General features: G+C 29.8%; 1 protein-coding gene across 7 annotated transcripts; it reads left to right on the forward strand.

Moving 5' to 3' along the window:
* The first annotated feature begins 3257 nt into the window (after nt 1-3257).
* Nucleotides 3258-10318, forward strand: LOC124833062 (protein STRUBBELIG-RECEPTOR FAMILY 3-like). 7 transcript variants are annotated; one of them, XM_088092881.1, is made up of 17 exons: nt 3258-3393; nt 3806-4064; nt 4576-4705; nt 4807-4878; nt 5074-5139; nt 5216-5287; nt 5366-5437; nt 5530-5601; nt 5682-5747; nt 5908-5973; nt 6553-6971; nt 7085-7572; nt 8102-8373; nt 8944-9082; nt 9265-9401; nt 9478-9634; nt 9740-10318. In XM_088092881.1, the coding sequence occupies exons 2-17, from the start codon at nt 3944-3946 to the stop codon at nt 9836-9838; spliced, it is 2448 nt and encodes an 815-aa protein (XP_087949007.1). In that variant the 5' UTR covers nt 3258-3393; nt 3806-3943; the 3' UTR covers nt 9839-10318. The 7 variants fall into 7 exon arrangements, with proteins under 7 accessions (XP_087949007.1, XP_087949011.1, XP_087949012.1 ...); XM_088092885.1 differs by having other exon boundaries at nt 7091-7572; XM_088092886.1 differs by having other exon boundaries at nt 7094-7572.
* Nucleotides 10319-19037: the final 8719 nt, after the last annotated feature.

A 19037-nucleotide genomic window follows, 5' to 3' on the forward strand; every position in this document is an offset into this window, starting at 1 on the left:
ACATCCTATAACATATAAAATATATTTTATGAATTAGTTCAACCTATACACATTTATCAATGGAGAAATGGATGATTTCAAGTAAACTAACCTTCTAGAAAATACAATTTTTTGAAAATTGAAGCTTGTACATGCTCAATAATTTCAAAAATGTCACTTCAATTTTATAGATTTTGCTTGTCTAAAACTTGAGGTATTATTAAGTGAAGTTAAAACAAATTTTTGCACTAGCACATGTATACAAAAAGCTCACATTATCAATCTTAGCAATATTAAACAAACAAAATTTCATCTTAAACCTCGTTGAGTCACATGTAACAACTTTATACTTATGCATGTAAAACTTCTAAAACTAATTTTATAAAAAGGTAAAGATGAATTTTTCAAATAAAAGTTTTAGGAATTCTGATTGATTAGATCAAAATCTCTATGAAAAACTCTAGTATTCAAAAAGATAATTAGGTTGGTAAAAAACTTAAAAGAGTCAAAAACAAAGATATATAAGTTTTTATGAAATAAAACTCAACTAATTTATTTATTTATTTATAAATTTTATATCTTAATAATAAAATATTCAAGTTGACTTATCATATACAATTTCTATTCTTAACTATTTTCTTGTTTCTTACACATAAATTATTTAAAAACTAAATTGAATTATTATTTTAATTTTAAAAAAAATCACTCTTAAAGATACTTCATTTTAATAGTTTAGATAATTAAAACTTAAACCGTCAATTCAATTTAAGTAAAATGTAATACAATTTATTTAAATTATTATAATTTTTAGACTTAAATTTTATGCATTTTACACCCGTAACTATTAGTTAACCCGAAAATATTATTTTATTTGTTTTTGATAAGTTGTACACCAAAGTAATTAAGCCATAAGATTAGGGTTTTTGAAAGAGGACTGTCGATCGCACGCACAGAATCCAATTTACTGTTCTTTTTAGTGATTAATGACATCTTGATTCTCATAAAAAGAGATAAAGATGGTCTGGCCAACCTTTTTAGCTTATTTTTCTCTCTCTCCTTTTCAACCCTTAACGGTCACTTCCTGTTCTTGATGGCTATGGAATGGACTTTCCCCTCTTCCTTCTTTTTTCCTTCTCCCTTTTTTTATTTATTTTTTATTCATTTCCTACGTGGAAATTATTCTTCCACGTAATCATGACCTGGAAATTCTCTCAGTACTTATCTCCTTCCCATGCTTCAACTCTTTGGAGCCATGCACACTCTTTTTCCAATAAACAAACAAGAAAACGACAACAAACATCACATTGTTTTTTTTCTAAACAATGACATTACTACGTTAATTAAGAACAAGCTTAGGTTATTGTTTTGCATTAAATACATGCAAAATCACGCCGATGATGAAATGAACAGTCCATAGATTTCGTATTTGATTATTTATATTCTCGTATGAGATATAAATTTGGTTATAACGTTCTCATCATTTAAAATCATCATATACTATGTTGATTAATTTCGTCCACGTCCCTTTCCATTATGTTCTCTACCCTTTTCTTTTCTTTTCTTTTCTTTTCTTTTCTTTTCCAAAAACCAATCATTGTTTCAAGAAAATGGATGGTTATTGAAAGCCTTTTGAGTTTTGAGTTGAAAGATAAAACGCAGTTGCTTATACGATTTGTTCTACTCCATTTCTAATCATTTTAGACAAAATTCATTAAAAAAAAAAATATGTTATATAAAATAAGTTTTTGACATCTTATTTATAAAACAAGTTATTGATACCTTAAAAATGATTTGTATCTAATTTTTTGTTTTTTTTTTATTTTAAGTTAAAAAAGTTGATATACTAATTTTTATAATATCACGTGTTAAGTTTAGAACTAAATTAGTAATTTGTTAAATGTATTAATATCATTATGCATGAATTTTAGGAGTGGAAAAGAACTTATTTAATGCTGTATGCAATTATTAAAATCAGCATCCAACCAATTATCTTATTGGATATTCATGACGTCCTCTTTTTGAAACCAATGGCTCTCTTACACAGTTTCACATTAACCAAAGACAATCAATTATTAAACATTCATCCTTCGTTGTTGTTATTGTTGCATTTATTTCTATACCAGTACATTGTACTTTCTTTTACGAGTACCTTATTTTAACTTTTTAATTTTGAAACTATATTTTAAATTTATTATAGTTAAATGTTACAGTTTAAAAATTCTTAATACGTAAGATCTGTAATTGAACTATGCTTTAACTTGCTTAAAAGACTTTTAATATTTTCAACGTAATTTTTATAGAACAAGTATCGAACTATAAAAGTTAGAACAAAGAAAAATCTTATAAAAGTACATTTAAGTGTACTAATACTAATGTATGGACGTTTGGAACATAATGTTCTTATTTAACCCTAATTTTAAAGTAATATTAAAGATTCATTTAAAGGAGTTTATTAGAAATGTAAAGTAATTTAATATTCAAAATATTATTAATACAATCTATCATAGTTTTTTTAATTTATTTATAGTAGAATTTTAACATTTTTATCATTTTACTAATTAATAAAGTAAACTTTTCATAACAAATAAGTAGAAAGTAATTACATTATGTTCCAAATAACCTTGATAAATTCTAACATCACGCGCAGCTGCAACAGGTGAAACAGAATTTTGTTTTTTCTTTTACATTTTATACTTTTTAAAGTTATTCTAAAATAATGTTTGACACATTTATCATTGCATACGTAGCTCACATATCAAATTAAATTATTCATTTGAACATGTAATAAATGGTTGTTTTAATTTAATCAACTTTTTTTTAATTTAATCCTAAATATATCATTGAATCAAATAAATTGTTTTCAAGAACTGAATTAGATATTTTAAACAAACTTTGTTAGACAGAAATTATAATAAAAAATTATTTGTCCTGGGAACAACAATAATTAAAAGATATTTATAATTGTGACAATAATATATTTTATTTTATTGGGAGAATATATGCTAATTTGAAGAAGCAACTGACTCTGGTCTTTCAAAGCAGATAAAAAGGTTGGAATCAAATCACTTTTCTTGAAAAGAATTGATAGATTCCATGGTTTTTCAAGGAAATGAAGATTGAAATTATTATTAAATTTTATTTTTGTCAAAAAATGGAGACAGAGAAAAGAAAGTACACGCGCCAACCATGGAGCGTGGAAAGATAACTGGCATTCTGAAAACTTTACAGAGTGGATATATATGGCTTGACTTCATTTCTAGCACAACCTTTTCCTTTGTTTTATAGAAGTGAGAAAAACAGAACAGTGAGACAGAGAGGAGAGAGAGTTTCAGACCAACCTCCTAGCTTCGTCATTGTACCTTTCCAAATTTGCCTTTGCCTTTTTCCTTGTTCCCAGCTCCTTCTTTTACAAAGGTTAGGGTTTTACGCAAGTTTCAACTACTTAACAATAATTATCAGTTTATTATTATACGCCAATTTCCCCTTTTTGATGCAATGCCTTGTGTGTGCTTACGTTCCCTTCCTTTTCATCACTCTTACACGCCAAGTTTGTTTCTCTTCACCACTTCTCCAACAATTGTAACTACTCCTTATAGCACAATCTCAGAACAAATTCTCTGCATTTGCCAACCTTGTTTTGCTCTTCATTTATTTATTTTTTACTAGTGAGTTAGCCTCATTCATTATTTTATTTATTTGACAGGTTTTACTTTTTGTTTCATGTTTAATGCTTGGTGTCAAAGTATGCATTTTTTTTTGTTTTGATCTCGGGGTGTGTTTTGCTTATTTACGGCGTGAATGGATGGGGTGTGGACTTTTTTGGTAGGTTTGATTTTTGGATTTGTTGAAGTGGTGATAATAGCTTCAAGGGAGTTGACCGGGTTCTTCTTCAGTTAAGAGGATGGTTCTGTGATTGGGTTCACTGAGAGGAGTGTGCTGAAGATTAAGGGTGTGGTGAAGATCAATGGATTGGAAGAGATCTGCTTTGGAGTGCCAGAGAGTAAAGATCTGTGGACAAGTTCTGTTGGGATTTTTGTTGATCTGCATAATTCACACTTCAAGTGCCGTCACCGATCCCACTGATGGTAATGATTCTTACTCTTTTGACATCTTGAGATTTGGCATTTTGCGTGGTCTTCCCATTGAACGACTGTAGATTCGGTGGTCACACTGGTGTAGTGGACCGTTGATAGTGCAGACTTCTGGGACTTCTTTTGTTTTTAATATTGTGTGTTTCTCAATGGTGGTTGAAGTTTATCTTCTTCTCTGCTATCTGCTGGCGATAAAATTGGATTTCATGTATTCTTAGATGATGTTTTGGGGTTGATATCCTTCTTCCCCTTTAAAACAGAAGTTATTACACTTTGTGTTCCCGTGGCCCATAGTAACAATTAGCATTATATTTAATAATTAACACGATGATTTTAATATTAATGTTCAATAATTGGTCCGTTCATCTTTAAATGAGCTGAATGGTGAAGTGTGATTCGTGTAACCAACCAGAATATTTATGAATTACTGCTTCAACATATTCTTCATTTGTCATGTCATACATCTGAAGTCTTTAGGAGTTCTAAAGTTTTCTGATTGTATCAGTTGCTGCAATTAATAGCTTCTATGTTGCACTGGGATCCCCTGTCCTTCCTGGGTGGGTTGCTAGTGGAGGAGATCCATGTGGAGAAGGGTGGCAAGGCATTTCTTGTAATGGGTCATTCATACAAAAAATGTATGTTATATTGTTATCCCTTTAGCTTCATGTTGATTTGTCGATTAGCATCTGAACAAAATAGATAATGACAAGTTTTATTATCATCTTATTTATGACAGAGTTCTAAATGGTGCAAATTTGGGAGGAGAACTGGGAGATAAACTGTCAACTTTTGTTTCAATCTCAGTAATGTAAACATCTCTCTCTCTTTCTCTTTCTCTCGTTCTTCATTTATCTGTGTGCACATGCATATATGCATGAACATGGACATGTTTGCGCATCTATTGCTTTTTCCCTACTCATGTATTTTTGTGGTCATGCTTCTTATAGTACATATAAATTTCTTCTGCATCCTCTTTACTGTTTGCTATGTATTTTGGAGGTAGTGATCTAAGCAACAACAACATTGGAGGAAATATTCCATCTAGTTTGCCAGTTACCATGAAAAACTTGTATGTAATAACCCAACTCTGATACTAGCTATTCCTAACAATTTGTGCAAAAAGACGTGATGGATTGCATTTTCAGTTTTCTTTCAGCCAACCAGTTTACTGGAAGTATTCCAACCTCTTTATCCACTCTGGCTGGACTGACAGACATGTGAGTTTGTTGCTTCTCCTGTTTTATATTAAATTTTATGCAAGTTCGTCCAAATTATATTGAGTTATCTCTTTGCAGGTCTCTTAACAACAATTTCTTAACTGGAGAATTACCGGATGCTTTTCAGTCACTTACGCAATTGATCAATCTGTATGATCCCATTTCATTTAGCTCTTTTGTACGAAGATTCTCCGCTTCCTTATACATTAAAATATTTCATTAAGGCATTACCTATTGTGCAGTGATTTATCGCATAATAATTTGAGTGGAGCATTGCCTTCTTCTATGGATAACTTGTCATCTCTGACCACCCTGTTAGTATTTTGTCTTAGCCTTTCATATTATGACCTTCTATTTTTTGCGCCAAGCAAGCTCACTATTTCCTTGTTGGCAGACGCTTACAAAACAATCAATTGTCTGGGACACTTGATGTCTTACAAGACCTTCCTCTGAAAGATTTGTACTTCTCTTAACCATGTCTCTTGCTATGTTAGTTTATAAAGTTGTTTTAATTTTGGATTTTATTCCTTTTGAAAAGTGTATAGGGTTAGATGCTATCTTTCTGATTTTAGTACTACTTGATTCTCTGAAATTTATGATTTTCTGCCCTTTTTGAGCAGGAATATTGAGAACAACCAGTTTGCTGGCCCAATACCTCCAAAGTTGCTGAGCATCCCAACCTTCAGGTGAAAGTCTTAAAAAATCAAGAACTTTATGTATTTTGCTTCTTTATGCTTAAATGGGATGATACCTTGAATTAGTAAATGGGAAGATGAACATGGAAGTAGGTGGTTCAGCTTGCCTTTTCTCTAGTTAAAAGTGGCCAGGAAAAGTAAACACATTATTTATGATTAGTCTCACAGTCAATATTACACACCATTTCCAATTTGTAATAGTTACTGTGCATTAAATAAGACGCACACTTGTGTTGCATTCAGATTGGTTATTTGTGAGGGCATTAACTTGTGTGGGGTATACTGTTTGGGATTCTGGATCAGTTAAATGACATAAGATGTGAGTAGTTTAAGTTGTACTGAAAGTAATACTGGGCGGTTGGCAATGGCAGGACTTACGTTTTGTTTTGGTTTATCATATCTGGCTATCCTGTAGCTTGGTATTTTTTCCTTGACTATTGTGAGTTGTTTATTTCTTGATTGAAATTTATTCTATAATTATTGATTTTGGTCCCCTCAGAATTTTTGGATTTTGAAGTATATATAGTTATTTTGTAGCTTTAGTTTTTAAAGATGATATTTGTTATTTAGGCAAGCTGGAAACCCATTTAATGTTAATGGTACAACACCTCCAGCTTCTTCACCTCGCTCCCCAGCACTAGCACCACCAGGAACTCCCATTTCTGGGGCACCACCGGGAACTCCCACCTCTGGGTCACCACCATCTTCTGGCCGTGTACCTACTAAACAGGCCGATGGACCAGCTGCAGCAAATGAATCGCACACTGGGAAATCCAAAAATTCCACAAAAAGGGTGGTTTGGATATCTATTGGTAGTGTGTTAGGATTCATTATTTTGTTACTAGGATTCATTCTCTTTATTCCAAGATGCAGCAGAAGAGAACGGGATGGCAGAAGGTCCAAGCATCAAATTGGTGCGTATGGGGCTGAAAGGGAAATGACCAGGGATAACGGGAGTTCAGTCCAACCACCTAGTCAAATGGAAAAAGGTAAATAAATATATCCATTTCTTCATTTTTTTTATCTAACATTTAATTACTCATTGGAATGATTATCCAATTTAAACCTTTTATTTTTAAACAATTATAATTTATTAAATTAGTACCAGTAGGGGATGTTCCAAGGCCAAAAGAGGACCATCAGGCGGAGAATAGGACAGCCTGGGCTAATCCAAGGCAAAACGAAGGTCGTCAGGCAGAGATCAGGACAGTCTCGGCTATTCCAAATCCACGGAGTAAGCAAGAGAATGATGTGCAAAGAATGGCAACAATACCAAAGCCAAGAGATCATGAGATAGATATTAGTACACTAGAAGTATATTCAATGCCTCCTCCCCCTCCACCCCCGCCACCTCCTCCACCCCCACCTCCACCTCCACCTCCTACTACTGAGAAGGTGACTGTTGAGCCAGCCACATCCCGCAGAGCAACTAACGTCACTACGCACAAAAAGAGTGCAGTTCCTCCTACTTTTGCGAAGTTTTTTGGTATTGCATCCCTTCAACAGTATACAAATAGCTTTTCTCAAGAAAATCTTATAGGAGGAGGCATGCTTGGTAATGTGTATAGAGCCGAGCTTCCTAATGGCAAGGTAGCATTGCTGCTTATCAATTACATTGAATATGTCATGTCTTAACTTTTATCACCCTTGAATTTGCAATAATGGCTACGGTTATCTTATCGATACTTTGTCCTTTTCAGTAGCAGTCTCTCGAATGTATTTGTAGTTGAACAGACGGTGTCTTCGTGTTTGTTCTTATTTCAACATTTCTAGCCTGGTGTCAAAATATAGTGTAGTATGCTATTTTTTATTAATGCTGTTGGTGGTTTATTTTCTGATGGTTACTCTTGCATGGTAATGTGAATTGTACACATTCGAACTTTCTTATTTTAAAAATCTTATTCAAGCACTACCCTTCCCAGAGATGCAATTGCGGTATATGTATTGATGGCTCCCTCTCTTGCTAACGCAATTGCTTGTTTCTGCATATATTGATCTATCAAAGTTTTAACCACTGATATTTGTGGATCACATTTTGATTCTAGTCTCTCTGTTTTCCTTACTGTTACTAAAATATTGGATTCATATCTTACGCTTGACTTTCTTTATAAATTGTTAGTTTCTTGCTGTAAAGAAACTGGACAAGAGAGCTTCGGAGAACCAGAAGGATGATGAATTTCTTGAATTGATCAATAGTATTGACAGAATAAGGCATGCAAATGTTGTTGAGCTTGTTGGATACTGTTCCGAGCATGGTCAGAGGCTTCTTATATTTGAGTACTGCAGTAATGGGTCACTGTATGATGCACTCCACTCAGACGATGACTTCAAAACCACACTCTCATGGATTACTAGAATTCGAATAGCTCTTGGGGCAGCCAGAGCCTTAGAGTAAGTCAAGTAGCTATTATCATGAAGAAACAAATTTGCTCAAGCTTGTTATTTTAGCTTAGGTTCAAAGGTTTTTGTTTGCAGATTCTTGTTATATTTCAATTGTCCTCGTTGAATTTATTTAAGTCTGAAAGTAATTTTACAAAAACTTGATCATTAAAGAGATAAGTATGTTTGAACCTTACCAGAACTTTCTGAAGTGCAACTCGATAAAACTCATGCTTACCATCAAAGCTCAGTGCTTCTCGATGTGGATCTTACTGTTACTCAACAAACATTAGGCTCTGTTCTATGTATGAAAGAGAAAGAGAAAGAGAATTAATAGTTAAACACAATTTGAAGAGCCAACTGAAGCCAAAATCATAAGATGTTGTAGTTGACCAAATCATTGTTTGTTAAACTAAGAAATCTCATATTCAGTTTCTTTAGAGAGCTTAAGGAATTTCTATAATTTATGGAAAAACGTATTTGGATGTTGTGTGGTGTGAACTTATTTTTTTAACTTTTAATATGTTTTATGATACAAAATTTGATGTTCTCAATGTAATATTTCTCTTGTCCTTCAACAAGATATCTGCATGAGCTATGTCAGCCACCTGTAGTACATAGAAATTTGAAGTCTGCCAATATTCTGCTTGATGATGATCTATCCGTGCGGGTCTCTGATTGTGGTTTAGCTCCATTAATAGCTTCAGGATCAGTCAGTCAGGTAAGATAGCATTTGATATTGTAAAAGTTTTTTCAACATAACGAGGGACATGATAAACATTTTACTGGTTTGATGTCTCCATGCTACTGAAGGAAGATTTCTCCTTAAATAGCTTATCATTAAATAAGCATGTCAATGCAGTTTGCATGATATAAGTCTGTTCATATTCTGTGTATTGTTAGCTCTCGGGGAACCTGTTAACTGCTTATGGATATGGAGCTCCTGAATTTGAGTCTGGAATATACACATACCAAAGTGATGTGTACAGCTTTGGAGTGATCATGTTAGAACTTTTGACTGGCCGTCAGTCTCACGACAGGTTAGAATGGACAAAATCATAACCAAAGTACTTCAGTCATATGTTTAACAGTTATTATTTGGAACATCCTCCACAGGACACGTCCCCGGGGTGAGCAGTTTCTGGCCAGATGGGCAGTTCCCCAACTTCATGATATTGAAGCCTTATCGAACATGGTTGACCCTGCTTTGAATGGAAATTACCCAGCAAAATCATTGTCAAATTTTGCAGACATTATCTCTAGATGCCTTCAGGTGATCCTTTATCTGCATGAACTTCAAGTTCCAGTTATTATTAGCTAATTTATTTCATCTTTATTCTATGGAATTAATTTTTTTCCTTGAATGTATGTAATGCAGTCTGAGCCAGAATTTAGGCCAGCAATGTCCGAGGTTGTCTTATACTTACTAAATATGATAAAGAAGGAGTCTCAGCTAGGTGAATCAAATGAAAAATGAGAATGGTGATGACATTTGTTTTTGAATTACTCCTAATGTGCACAGAATCACTTGATGAGTTTCAACTAGTAGAGATTTCATGTCATGGGAGCCCAATTAGTTGTCTCCATGCTTCATTATTTCCTACTAACCTATTCAACATTCAATGTCAAGTTCTACCAGGAGTTTTTGTCCTATCAACATAAGAGAATTGAATTGTTGTGATCAACACTTGTGTCTGTAGCCATCGTATCTCATAATTTCATAGTTGATTAGACTACTGCCATGTTAGTATTGTAGAGGTGTGCTAACTAACCCATTTGTTTTGATAATTGTTTCCAAATTCTTGATAGTGATGTAATTTCGTGATGGCATCCATGTGCTTTTTAGGTTTATCCTTCACAATAAAAATTTGTCGATCATTTGTACCAAATCATAGATAGGCATTGTAACTTGATATTTATTGTTTTTTGTACACTTCAAAATTATATCTATTGTTTACTTCTGCTGTGCCCGTTTGATCTATTGTTTATTATCATTGTGTTTAGATAGAGTGAATTGTTACTTTTTCTCTTTGAAAGATCACAATTTATTAATTTTAAGTGCAAAATAGTTGTTTATATCTTTGAATTTTATTTCTTAGATATCCTTAGGATATCTTTGTTTCAGGGATTATAAGTCGTAAGTTAAGAAGTTCATTAAGTTTAAGTCTTGAGTTCTTTATTCTTCTATTAGAGTATTAGGATGCCAAATAAACTCGTTTCGTGGATATTATTTGAATCTATTTTTGTTTCTTTGTATTGATTGGGTATGGAAATGAACATGAGAATGTACATACGCTTCTCATTCTTGTCTTTAATGCCATAATACCATTCATGTCCTATTTTAGTTTTCGATTAAATTATTAAAATACTCATAATCTATATAATCTTTATTTTTAAGATACTTTTTCTTTTATAATATCTTTTGTATAATATGTTCATTTGAGTATTTCAATTAAGATATTAAAGGATTATTTATTTTATTATATTTTTAATTATACATTTGTTTGTGATTTTATTTAATGATTTATCATATTATTTTTAAGATACATTTAGTTTTTTTTTTATGTTGAATATTATTTTGATATTTTTTATATAATTATTTTTATTTTTCAACTCATTATTATATATATAATTTTATCATTGTAATTATATAAATAAATTTTATTTATTATAACATAATAATTTAATTTAATTGTTATATGAATTTTTTTATTACTATCCAATATATATTAAAGTTTAAAAAATTAGATATTTATATTAAATTTTAACTATAATTAGTTTATTCTTTGTTATTTGTGTGATTTTAATCAAGTGTCCTGTAATAATTTCTATTAATGTATAAAAGGATATTTTATTATAATTTAAAAAATTTAAGTAAATAGATTTTTAAAATATTTTTTTGTTTGAATATTTGTTTACCTTTTGTGTTTTTAAAATTCTATCAACTAGGTTTCGTTAATATGTACAACACTAGTATTCTAATTTTACATGTATATAATTATAATTTATTTATAAATGTTTGTTATTGAAAAAATAAGAATATCATCTTTTAATATTGAATATTTTGATAATACTATTTTTTTATTGTAATTTTTTATTATTTTATAAAAATTAATTAATTGATATTAAAATAGTAAAAAAAATAGTATATATAAGTATGAATATATATTTATTATCCAATGAAAACGAAAATGAAAATTTTCTGATATCCATTAAATTTGGATATGAAAAGGGAGATGGATTTTTTCTTTGAAAACGAGTGAGATACTGAAACTTATCCACGTCTTACTTGCCATATCTGTGTTAGAGTATGCTGATATGATATATAAGGCAATATATGAAAATAAAAAATTATTTTTGTCTTAAAAACAGTAACAATAAAATAAAATATTAAATAATTAAAGTGTGGATATTATAAGATTTAATAACTAAATGAAATATCAAATAGAAATCTAACATTTGTATAGAACAGAGGTAATGGGATTTGAATCTAGAATTCCACGTAGGATAATCATTTGCCAATTGGACTAATCAAGGTATTTTTTCGCCTCGGTCAACACATATCTTTCTCGTACCTAAGATGATTTGATTTAGGTCATTTTCAAAGTTGTCATTATAAATATTGATTATATGATATCACATTGTTTATACAAATAACGTTACTTGTTTAAGTTACGCTGTTTTATATAAAAAAAAAATGTTGCTGAAAGAAGAAATAATAATATAAAATGTAGTATTAGTAAATGATTATTAACAATCTTAGTATTACAGTAAATGTTTGTGTAAAATGCTTAATCTATGTAAACAAAGGACAACATATTCAAGCAATGATGCATTGTAAATATTATTAAATGGTTAAAAAAATAAAACGTAGCACAAAACAATATAGACAAAGAAGATTAACTCTCAAAACTACGAAATAAGATTACAACCTATCATAAACAATAAGTATGTAGGAACATTGTTGCTATATTTTCTCAACCTATCCGAATTCCTATATAAATATATACAGAAAAAGGTGTATTTCAAAGAGAAAAGGAACATATAAAGGCTGAAAAAACAGATATAGACTCAAATGGGTATTAGGTATGCATGGACATCATTAATTAAAATCATGGCCTCTCAAATCAAAAAATAAGAGAAGAAAAAGAAAAATCATGTACTTGTGGGAAATTAGATGAAGTGCTTCTTATACTATAGGACCAACCAGTCAGTCAAAGGACCAAGCAGCTGACCATCTAATGAGAAAACGATTAACCGGTTTGAAAATTATTCTTAACAATAATAACCATCAATGGGAAGTTAATAAAAATAGTTGTCATTTATTGACAATTAACAGTCATTTACTGGTTATTAATGAGTCAGATGGTAAGTTCATTATAATAATTTATAAATATTTGTCTGAGAAAAAAGACAATTAATTTAACTTTAATTATTAATCTTTATGACAATATTATTACGCAAAGTCATTGACTTGAGTGTCTTTTGCAGACACTCTCGCCCACGGCTAAGACAAAAGAAGAGAGAGAATAACACAACTGGATGATGGAGTAGACAACTTTGAATGTTTTGGATTAAGGATCTCAACCCTACCAAAACACTTCTATATCTATATCTATTTAGAAGGTCCACAACATTACATCTCATACAAAGTTATTTATCTAAACTTTGGGTAAATTTTATACATGACTTCTCTCCACAACTCAATATTTTCTTCTAAGATATGTTAAGTGTATAATTCCTTATGCTGAGTATTAAAAATGTAGAAAAAATATATTAAAAATATGATTTAGTTTTTCACCTTAATTCTAAAGTAGCCTGAAGTTAATTCATAAAATGAACATTTAGTTAAATTTGAAGTATTTTATAAGTTTGATTATTTTTTAATTGAGTTTTTATTAATTTTATTTTCAATTGAGTAGCATTAAATTTGTATATATATCAATTGATTTTTATTTTTTTATCTTTTTTAGTTGGATAATTATTTTGAACCATTATGTTACTTGTTTTCATATCATAAAAAGTGTGAAAATTTGTGATTATTATAAAATGTAAAGTTAATTTAAGACTATAGATGACCTATTATTTTGTTCAAAATTATAATTGATGGACTTGTCACTACAATTCATGTATTGGTTGTTGTATGTGATGATGTGAAAGTTATTAGCATGATTATCTCGTTATTTAAATATTTTTAATTAAAAAATAAGAATTATTTATCACTTTATAATAATTTTAATAATATTTTATATTTTAATTACAAAATCTCATCTTTCTTAGTACGTGGATATAAGTAAGCAAAATGACAAGACAAGATAATAATTACGTTGTTCAGTTAAGATAAAAATTAAAGTATAAGAACTAATTTGAAAATATAACAATTTTGAATGCTCAATAAATAAAATAATAATAATAATAGAAACTAAATTAAAAATGTTTAAATGTATGAGATGAGAGATTTCAAACTTAAATAAACTTAAAATTAACTATACTTATGTTTTAAGTAACATAAACATGGAGATTAGCTTTTAAAGTTAACCATTAATATAAAACCAAGTCATTTTTCTTCTGTGAGTAATGGCCTTTTGTTTGGTCTCTAAAAGTATCAAAATTAAAATTAGTTCTTAAAACCACGATTTATATGATACACCTTAATTCTTAGATAAATGAAAGTTAATTAATACAATACTTTTTTTCTTTCTTTTTCAAGATGATAAACGATTGTTAATTACATCAAACTTCAAACTTTTATTAAAGAGAGAAAGATCTTTCAAAGAATTTTCTTTATAAGGCTTGCCTCTACCGACAAATTTGATATACTATTACAATTAAATTTTTTATCTTTAGTTTTGACCGCCAAAATTGTACGACTTTGGCTTTTAAATCTTTACTATTCGGTGTGACCCATAAATTTTAGTGTTTTTCCTTTATAATCTTTACCATTTGTCTATTTTATGCCTAATACTTCTTATTGCGATCCATATTGTTTTATAGTGAATTTTGTTATTTTAACATATTTTCATTATGTTGATAAGAATTTGCGTATCATATGTTTCTTTCATATTATTTTGTATAGGAATGAAAAAAAGATTGAGTCTAGCATATCAGACCAGCAGTTCGATAAAAAAAAAATACTTAAATGACTTTTTCAATTCGACAGTTCGACTGTTTCTCTCAATCCAACAGAAAAGTTTGGACAGTTCAATAGCTCGACATTATTAAAAAATTAAAAATAAAGAATTTGTTCTTATCTAATCTAGCACGTCAGTTCAATAACCCAACATCATTAAAAAATCTAAATGCAAAGAACTCGTCCTCGCCTACGTGACAGGCCAGCCCGACATAGATGTTATATTCAAATAAGTGATAATTATTTAATTATGAACATGTTTTGGTATTTAATGGGAAATTAAAATGTAGAAACTAATGTTATATTCAAGGAATTGATAAATTATTCAAATGCAGCCTAATAACCTAACACTAGCTAGGTAGCTCGCTTGGAAGTGTGCTCGACATGAATCAGTTTCAACCCGATAGCTTGACAGGTCGGGTTGTAAAAGTCAATCAGTTATTAAGTGACTGGTTAGTTCAATCCAACCTGTTTTTAGTGGGTTAGGCTTAAATGAACTAGATTGACCCATTTTGTCATTCCTAATTTTCGTTACACTTTTATCTTTTATTAATCTAACTTTCTACAATTGTTCTTCAAATTCTCCAACAAAAAGTGGTTGAAACTAATTATACTATTATTTTTTGTTTATCTACCAAGAAGAGTGCTTCTTCTTCCTCTAATCTACCACTTATATTATAATATATTGCTTATGAGATATGAATGAGAAATTTGCAACTCTTTGGACGAATTTATAATAAGAATTTTCAATTACCAAAATATTTTAAGATATGTAATTATTAATAAATTTCACTGATTGAAAAATCTATGATAATTAAAATTGTAAAATCTATTGGTAATTCAAATTTATCGATAGCTAAAATTCTATTGATAATTTCAAATTTTTTTGGAGTAATAACTAAAATACTTAATACAAACAAACAAGAAAAATTAAAACTTGATAAATTTGAATTAACCTATACAAAATATTTTAAAATAAAAAAATTTAAAATTATGTCAGTTTTTAAACATGAAAATTAGAAAGTTCTTTATCAAAACACATAGTAACTAATGAAAAATTCAAGTTAATTATTTATAGGCAGACATTCACATGAGAGGCTACATGGAAAATGAACTATTACTTAGCATGACAATTAAGCATAGTTTAGTTTATTAAACCGTTAAAAGAGCACCGTGACAAACATATTATACCATTATTATTTGGTGGGAAATTATATGGAAGAGATACATAGACAGCCACAAATTGATGAAGAAACAGGGTTAACTAAAATTTATGTTTCTGTATGCAGTCTCTTCTTTCTCCTTTAATAATTTATTTTCATATAGTTTTTTTTTTTCTCCTTTCTAACTCCAATAATGCATGATTTAATACAAGAAACTTAAACTTGTTTATTAAAAATTTTAGCCATCAAATCAAATGTATTATTATAATACTAAATTAACAAATATTCATCTTTATTCATAAAACTATATATCCAAACTCATATTTCTAGACATGTAAATCACCCTATGGACAATCAACTTGAAAGAAAGTGGCAAAGAAAAATTTACTCTAAAAATAAAATTAATAAGTAGCATTCTCTTTTAAATAACTTTATAAAGAAATAGAGAAAAAAATAAAAAAATATTTAGAAAAATAATGATTCTTATAAAATGAAATTTAAATAATTATTTTTTATTTATAAATATTTTAACATGAATAAAATATTCATATTTTATTTTATTTAAACTATTTTTACTCATAGGCCAATTTAACTCGAATGTTTTGTTTCTAGGTTAAATTGAATCAAGAGTCGTAATCCACATTTAAATTAAATTTAATAATGCTTTTATTTTCATATATGAAAGTTGAAAATGAATGAGAGGTCTATGTGAAAATCACACTTGATGAAATAAATAAAGAAGAAAATAATAATAATAATAATAATAATAATAATAATAATAATAATAAATGGAAATATTTGAATGAATTGGTAACGGAACACTTGTAAATATAATTAATGATATTATTATATAAAAATATTATATATAAAGAGTTATTAGATGCTATATTTAAGTGAGTAATTTGGAGGACATGAAATTGATTAAAGTTTAGCCTAGATTTCACTATCAAAAGCAAATTTGGCTGATGGTTGCTGCAATGTGTTGGATGATTAAATAATTTGTGCTACGTGACGTATCGTGTTAAATCGAATTGACTCCTCCTAATGCACCGAAAGAGAAATCTTTTCTCATAAAATGGAAGAGTTTTCTTTTTTATTTTAGTGGCTAATTCATCACCATACAAGCCAAAAAGTTAAGTATAATATACTGATAATAAAGAAAATGACAACTACCAAACTGTAGAATATTACTATACGTGAGATATTCTAAAGTAATGTAATAACATTAAATTTAGATAAAGTATGTAAATTTGCTAAATACTAGTAAAAAATATATTAATTGTTGAGTTTTTTTACTAAAAAAAATATCGATATTAATGGATTATAAACATTTTATACAGAAAGTTACAACATTATTTGAGAAAATAGATGTGTAAGTCTTCTTTGGTATATATTACTCTTCATACTATTTTTTTTATTTAATATAATACCAAACTTTTATTTAAAATTCTAACAATCTCACGAGACATGGTTACATGAAACCTTTTGTTAGAAAAACCTTTTATATAATATTAATTTGTTGGTTTTTCACTAAAAAATGTCTAAAAATTCAAGGGTGTTGCTCCCTACACCACGACCCCTTACTCCCTCCACCTCCCCATTATTATTTTGCCCTTCAGTAAAATTTTATTTTTAGGGTTAATATTTTTGAAATTTTACCCACTCCCAACCCATATACCTAGTATTCTACATGCAGCGGCAAACACACAATCTCTTCTTTCTCTTTAACGTTGAACTTCTTCCTCTCATTTGTTGTGCTGTGTGAGACTGCAGTAGAATTTCATTACGTGGTGTACGTGAGAGGTTGCAAATATTAGTGGTGGTGGAAGGAATTGATACAATGCCAAGAGTCGGTCTTGGTGGTGTGATAGTGTCAAAGGTTACAGTAGTGCTTCGTCCAGGTGCGTAATCAAATAATCCTAAAATAAAGATTTAAACTTTAAACAGATGTCATCCTTCAGTGGATGTCAACATCGTTTAAGGTGAAACGGATGTCGACATTCGTTTAACCTTAAAAGATGTTGACATTCGCTGAAGGATGACATCCGTTTAAAGTTTAAATCTTGAACATTGTGACATACTGGAAGAGGTGCTGTGATTATTAAAAATAACAAACCTACTTTTGAGCTTTAGCACTAGTATGCAGAACATGGTTACATGATGTATCATCAAAATATCATATTTTTTTTCTTATTCAATGCTAGTGTCTGTAATATAATTTGGGTTCTGTTGTCAGTCTAATTTCTGCATTCTGAGTGCCTCAGTTGTATGATACAGGTCGGTTACCACACAACATTATCACTTGCAAACCATGTGAAAAATTTGCACTCTCTAGATTTATCTTGGTGCATAAGTTTGACAGACAATGCACTTGGTTTGATTGTGGATAGCTGCGTGGCGCTGAGGTTACTCAAACTTTTTGGATGCACTCAGGTATATATATGTATCTCTGATACATTTATATGTGGACGTATAAATTATCGAGTTCACCATTCATCATTGACATGGGTTTTTATAAAGAAATGTTTTTTGCATTTTTGCAGGTAACAGATGCATTTCTTAATGGTCACTCAAACCTATAGATGCAGATAATTGGTTTAAAAATGTCTCCAGTTTAAGAACATGTCAAAGTTCCAGATCCTCGTCAGGGTGCTTTGAATTATTCATCAGCCTCTTGGGATTTGGTATAAAATTAGTATCAAAATAAAAAACATATAGTTGCAGACATTTATATCATAACTAAGCTTATGAAGATATTTCAAGTAGATCTTTTTTGCCAAGCCTATAATTTTGAGACTGGAGGAAGATAAGGTACTTTGCATTTAATGTAAATGTCCGGAGTTCGTGGAGCATTACCGTTTCATCATCAGTCCACGTTCTGGAATATTTTTATAAATGCTAAGTAGCTAGCCTCCTAGGGGCATGACATCAGGCTCCCTCGTTGCTTCATTAAAAGTTCAATTCACATTTTAAAAAATATTGACAGAAAGGTTTCATGAAAAATATCTGTTTCGATCACTTTATCTCTGACCTTTTGTAACAGAAGCAAGAGAGTGTATGCTTAGCTAGTCTTTGTAATCTTATTTGTACCATTGCTCTTTTTATTTAATTTTATAACAATTTATGCATATTATGTGATTAGTCTTCTAACTTGTGAATGTGTTATTTAATTATTTTACTGATTAAATAATTTGAATCATAAATGATTAAATAATAATTTTAATCTGTCGATGGATGTCGAACATCCGTTGAAGGCCAAACGGATATCCCACATCTGTTTTGGCCTTCGCGGTTCTGTGAGACAAATCAAACACAACAGCAGCACATGATAAACAGATATACAGATTTAAACTAACCTAGGATGGAGATGAAAAACCAGGTCT

Source organism: Vigna umbellata, chromosome 6 (assembly GCF_029865625.1).
Source record: "Vigna umbellata cultivar VRB3 chromosome 6, Vumbellata_1.0, whole genome shotgun sequence".
NCBI lineage: Eukaryota > Viridiplantae > Streptophyta > Magnoliopsida > Fabales > Fabaceae > Vigna > Vigna umbellata.

What these genes read in the sequence shown, in the direction of transcription:
- LOC124833062 (XM_088092881.1), top strand. Translation starts at nt 3,944, where the DNA reads ATGGATTGGAAGAGATCTGCTTTGGAGTGCCAGAGAGTAAAGATCTGT. An exon ending in GACCTTCCTCTGAAAGATTT is followed by an intron (nt 5,748 to 5,907) that starts GTACTTCTCTTA and finishes CTTTTTGAGCAG; the next exon opens with GAATATTGAGAACAACCAGT. An exon ending in GGCCGTCAGTCTCACGACAG is followed by an intron (nt 9,402 to 9,477) that starts GTTAGAATGGAC and finishes CATCCTCCACAG; the next exon opens with GACACGTCCCCGGGGTGAGC.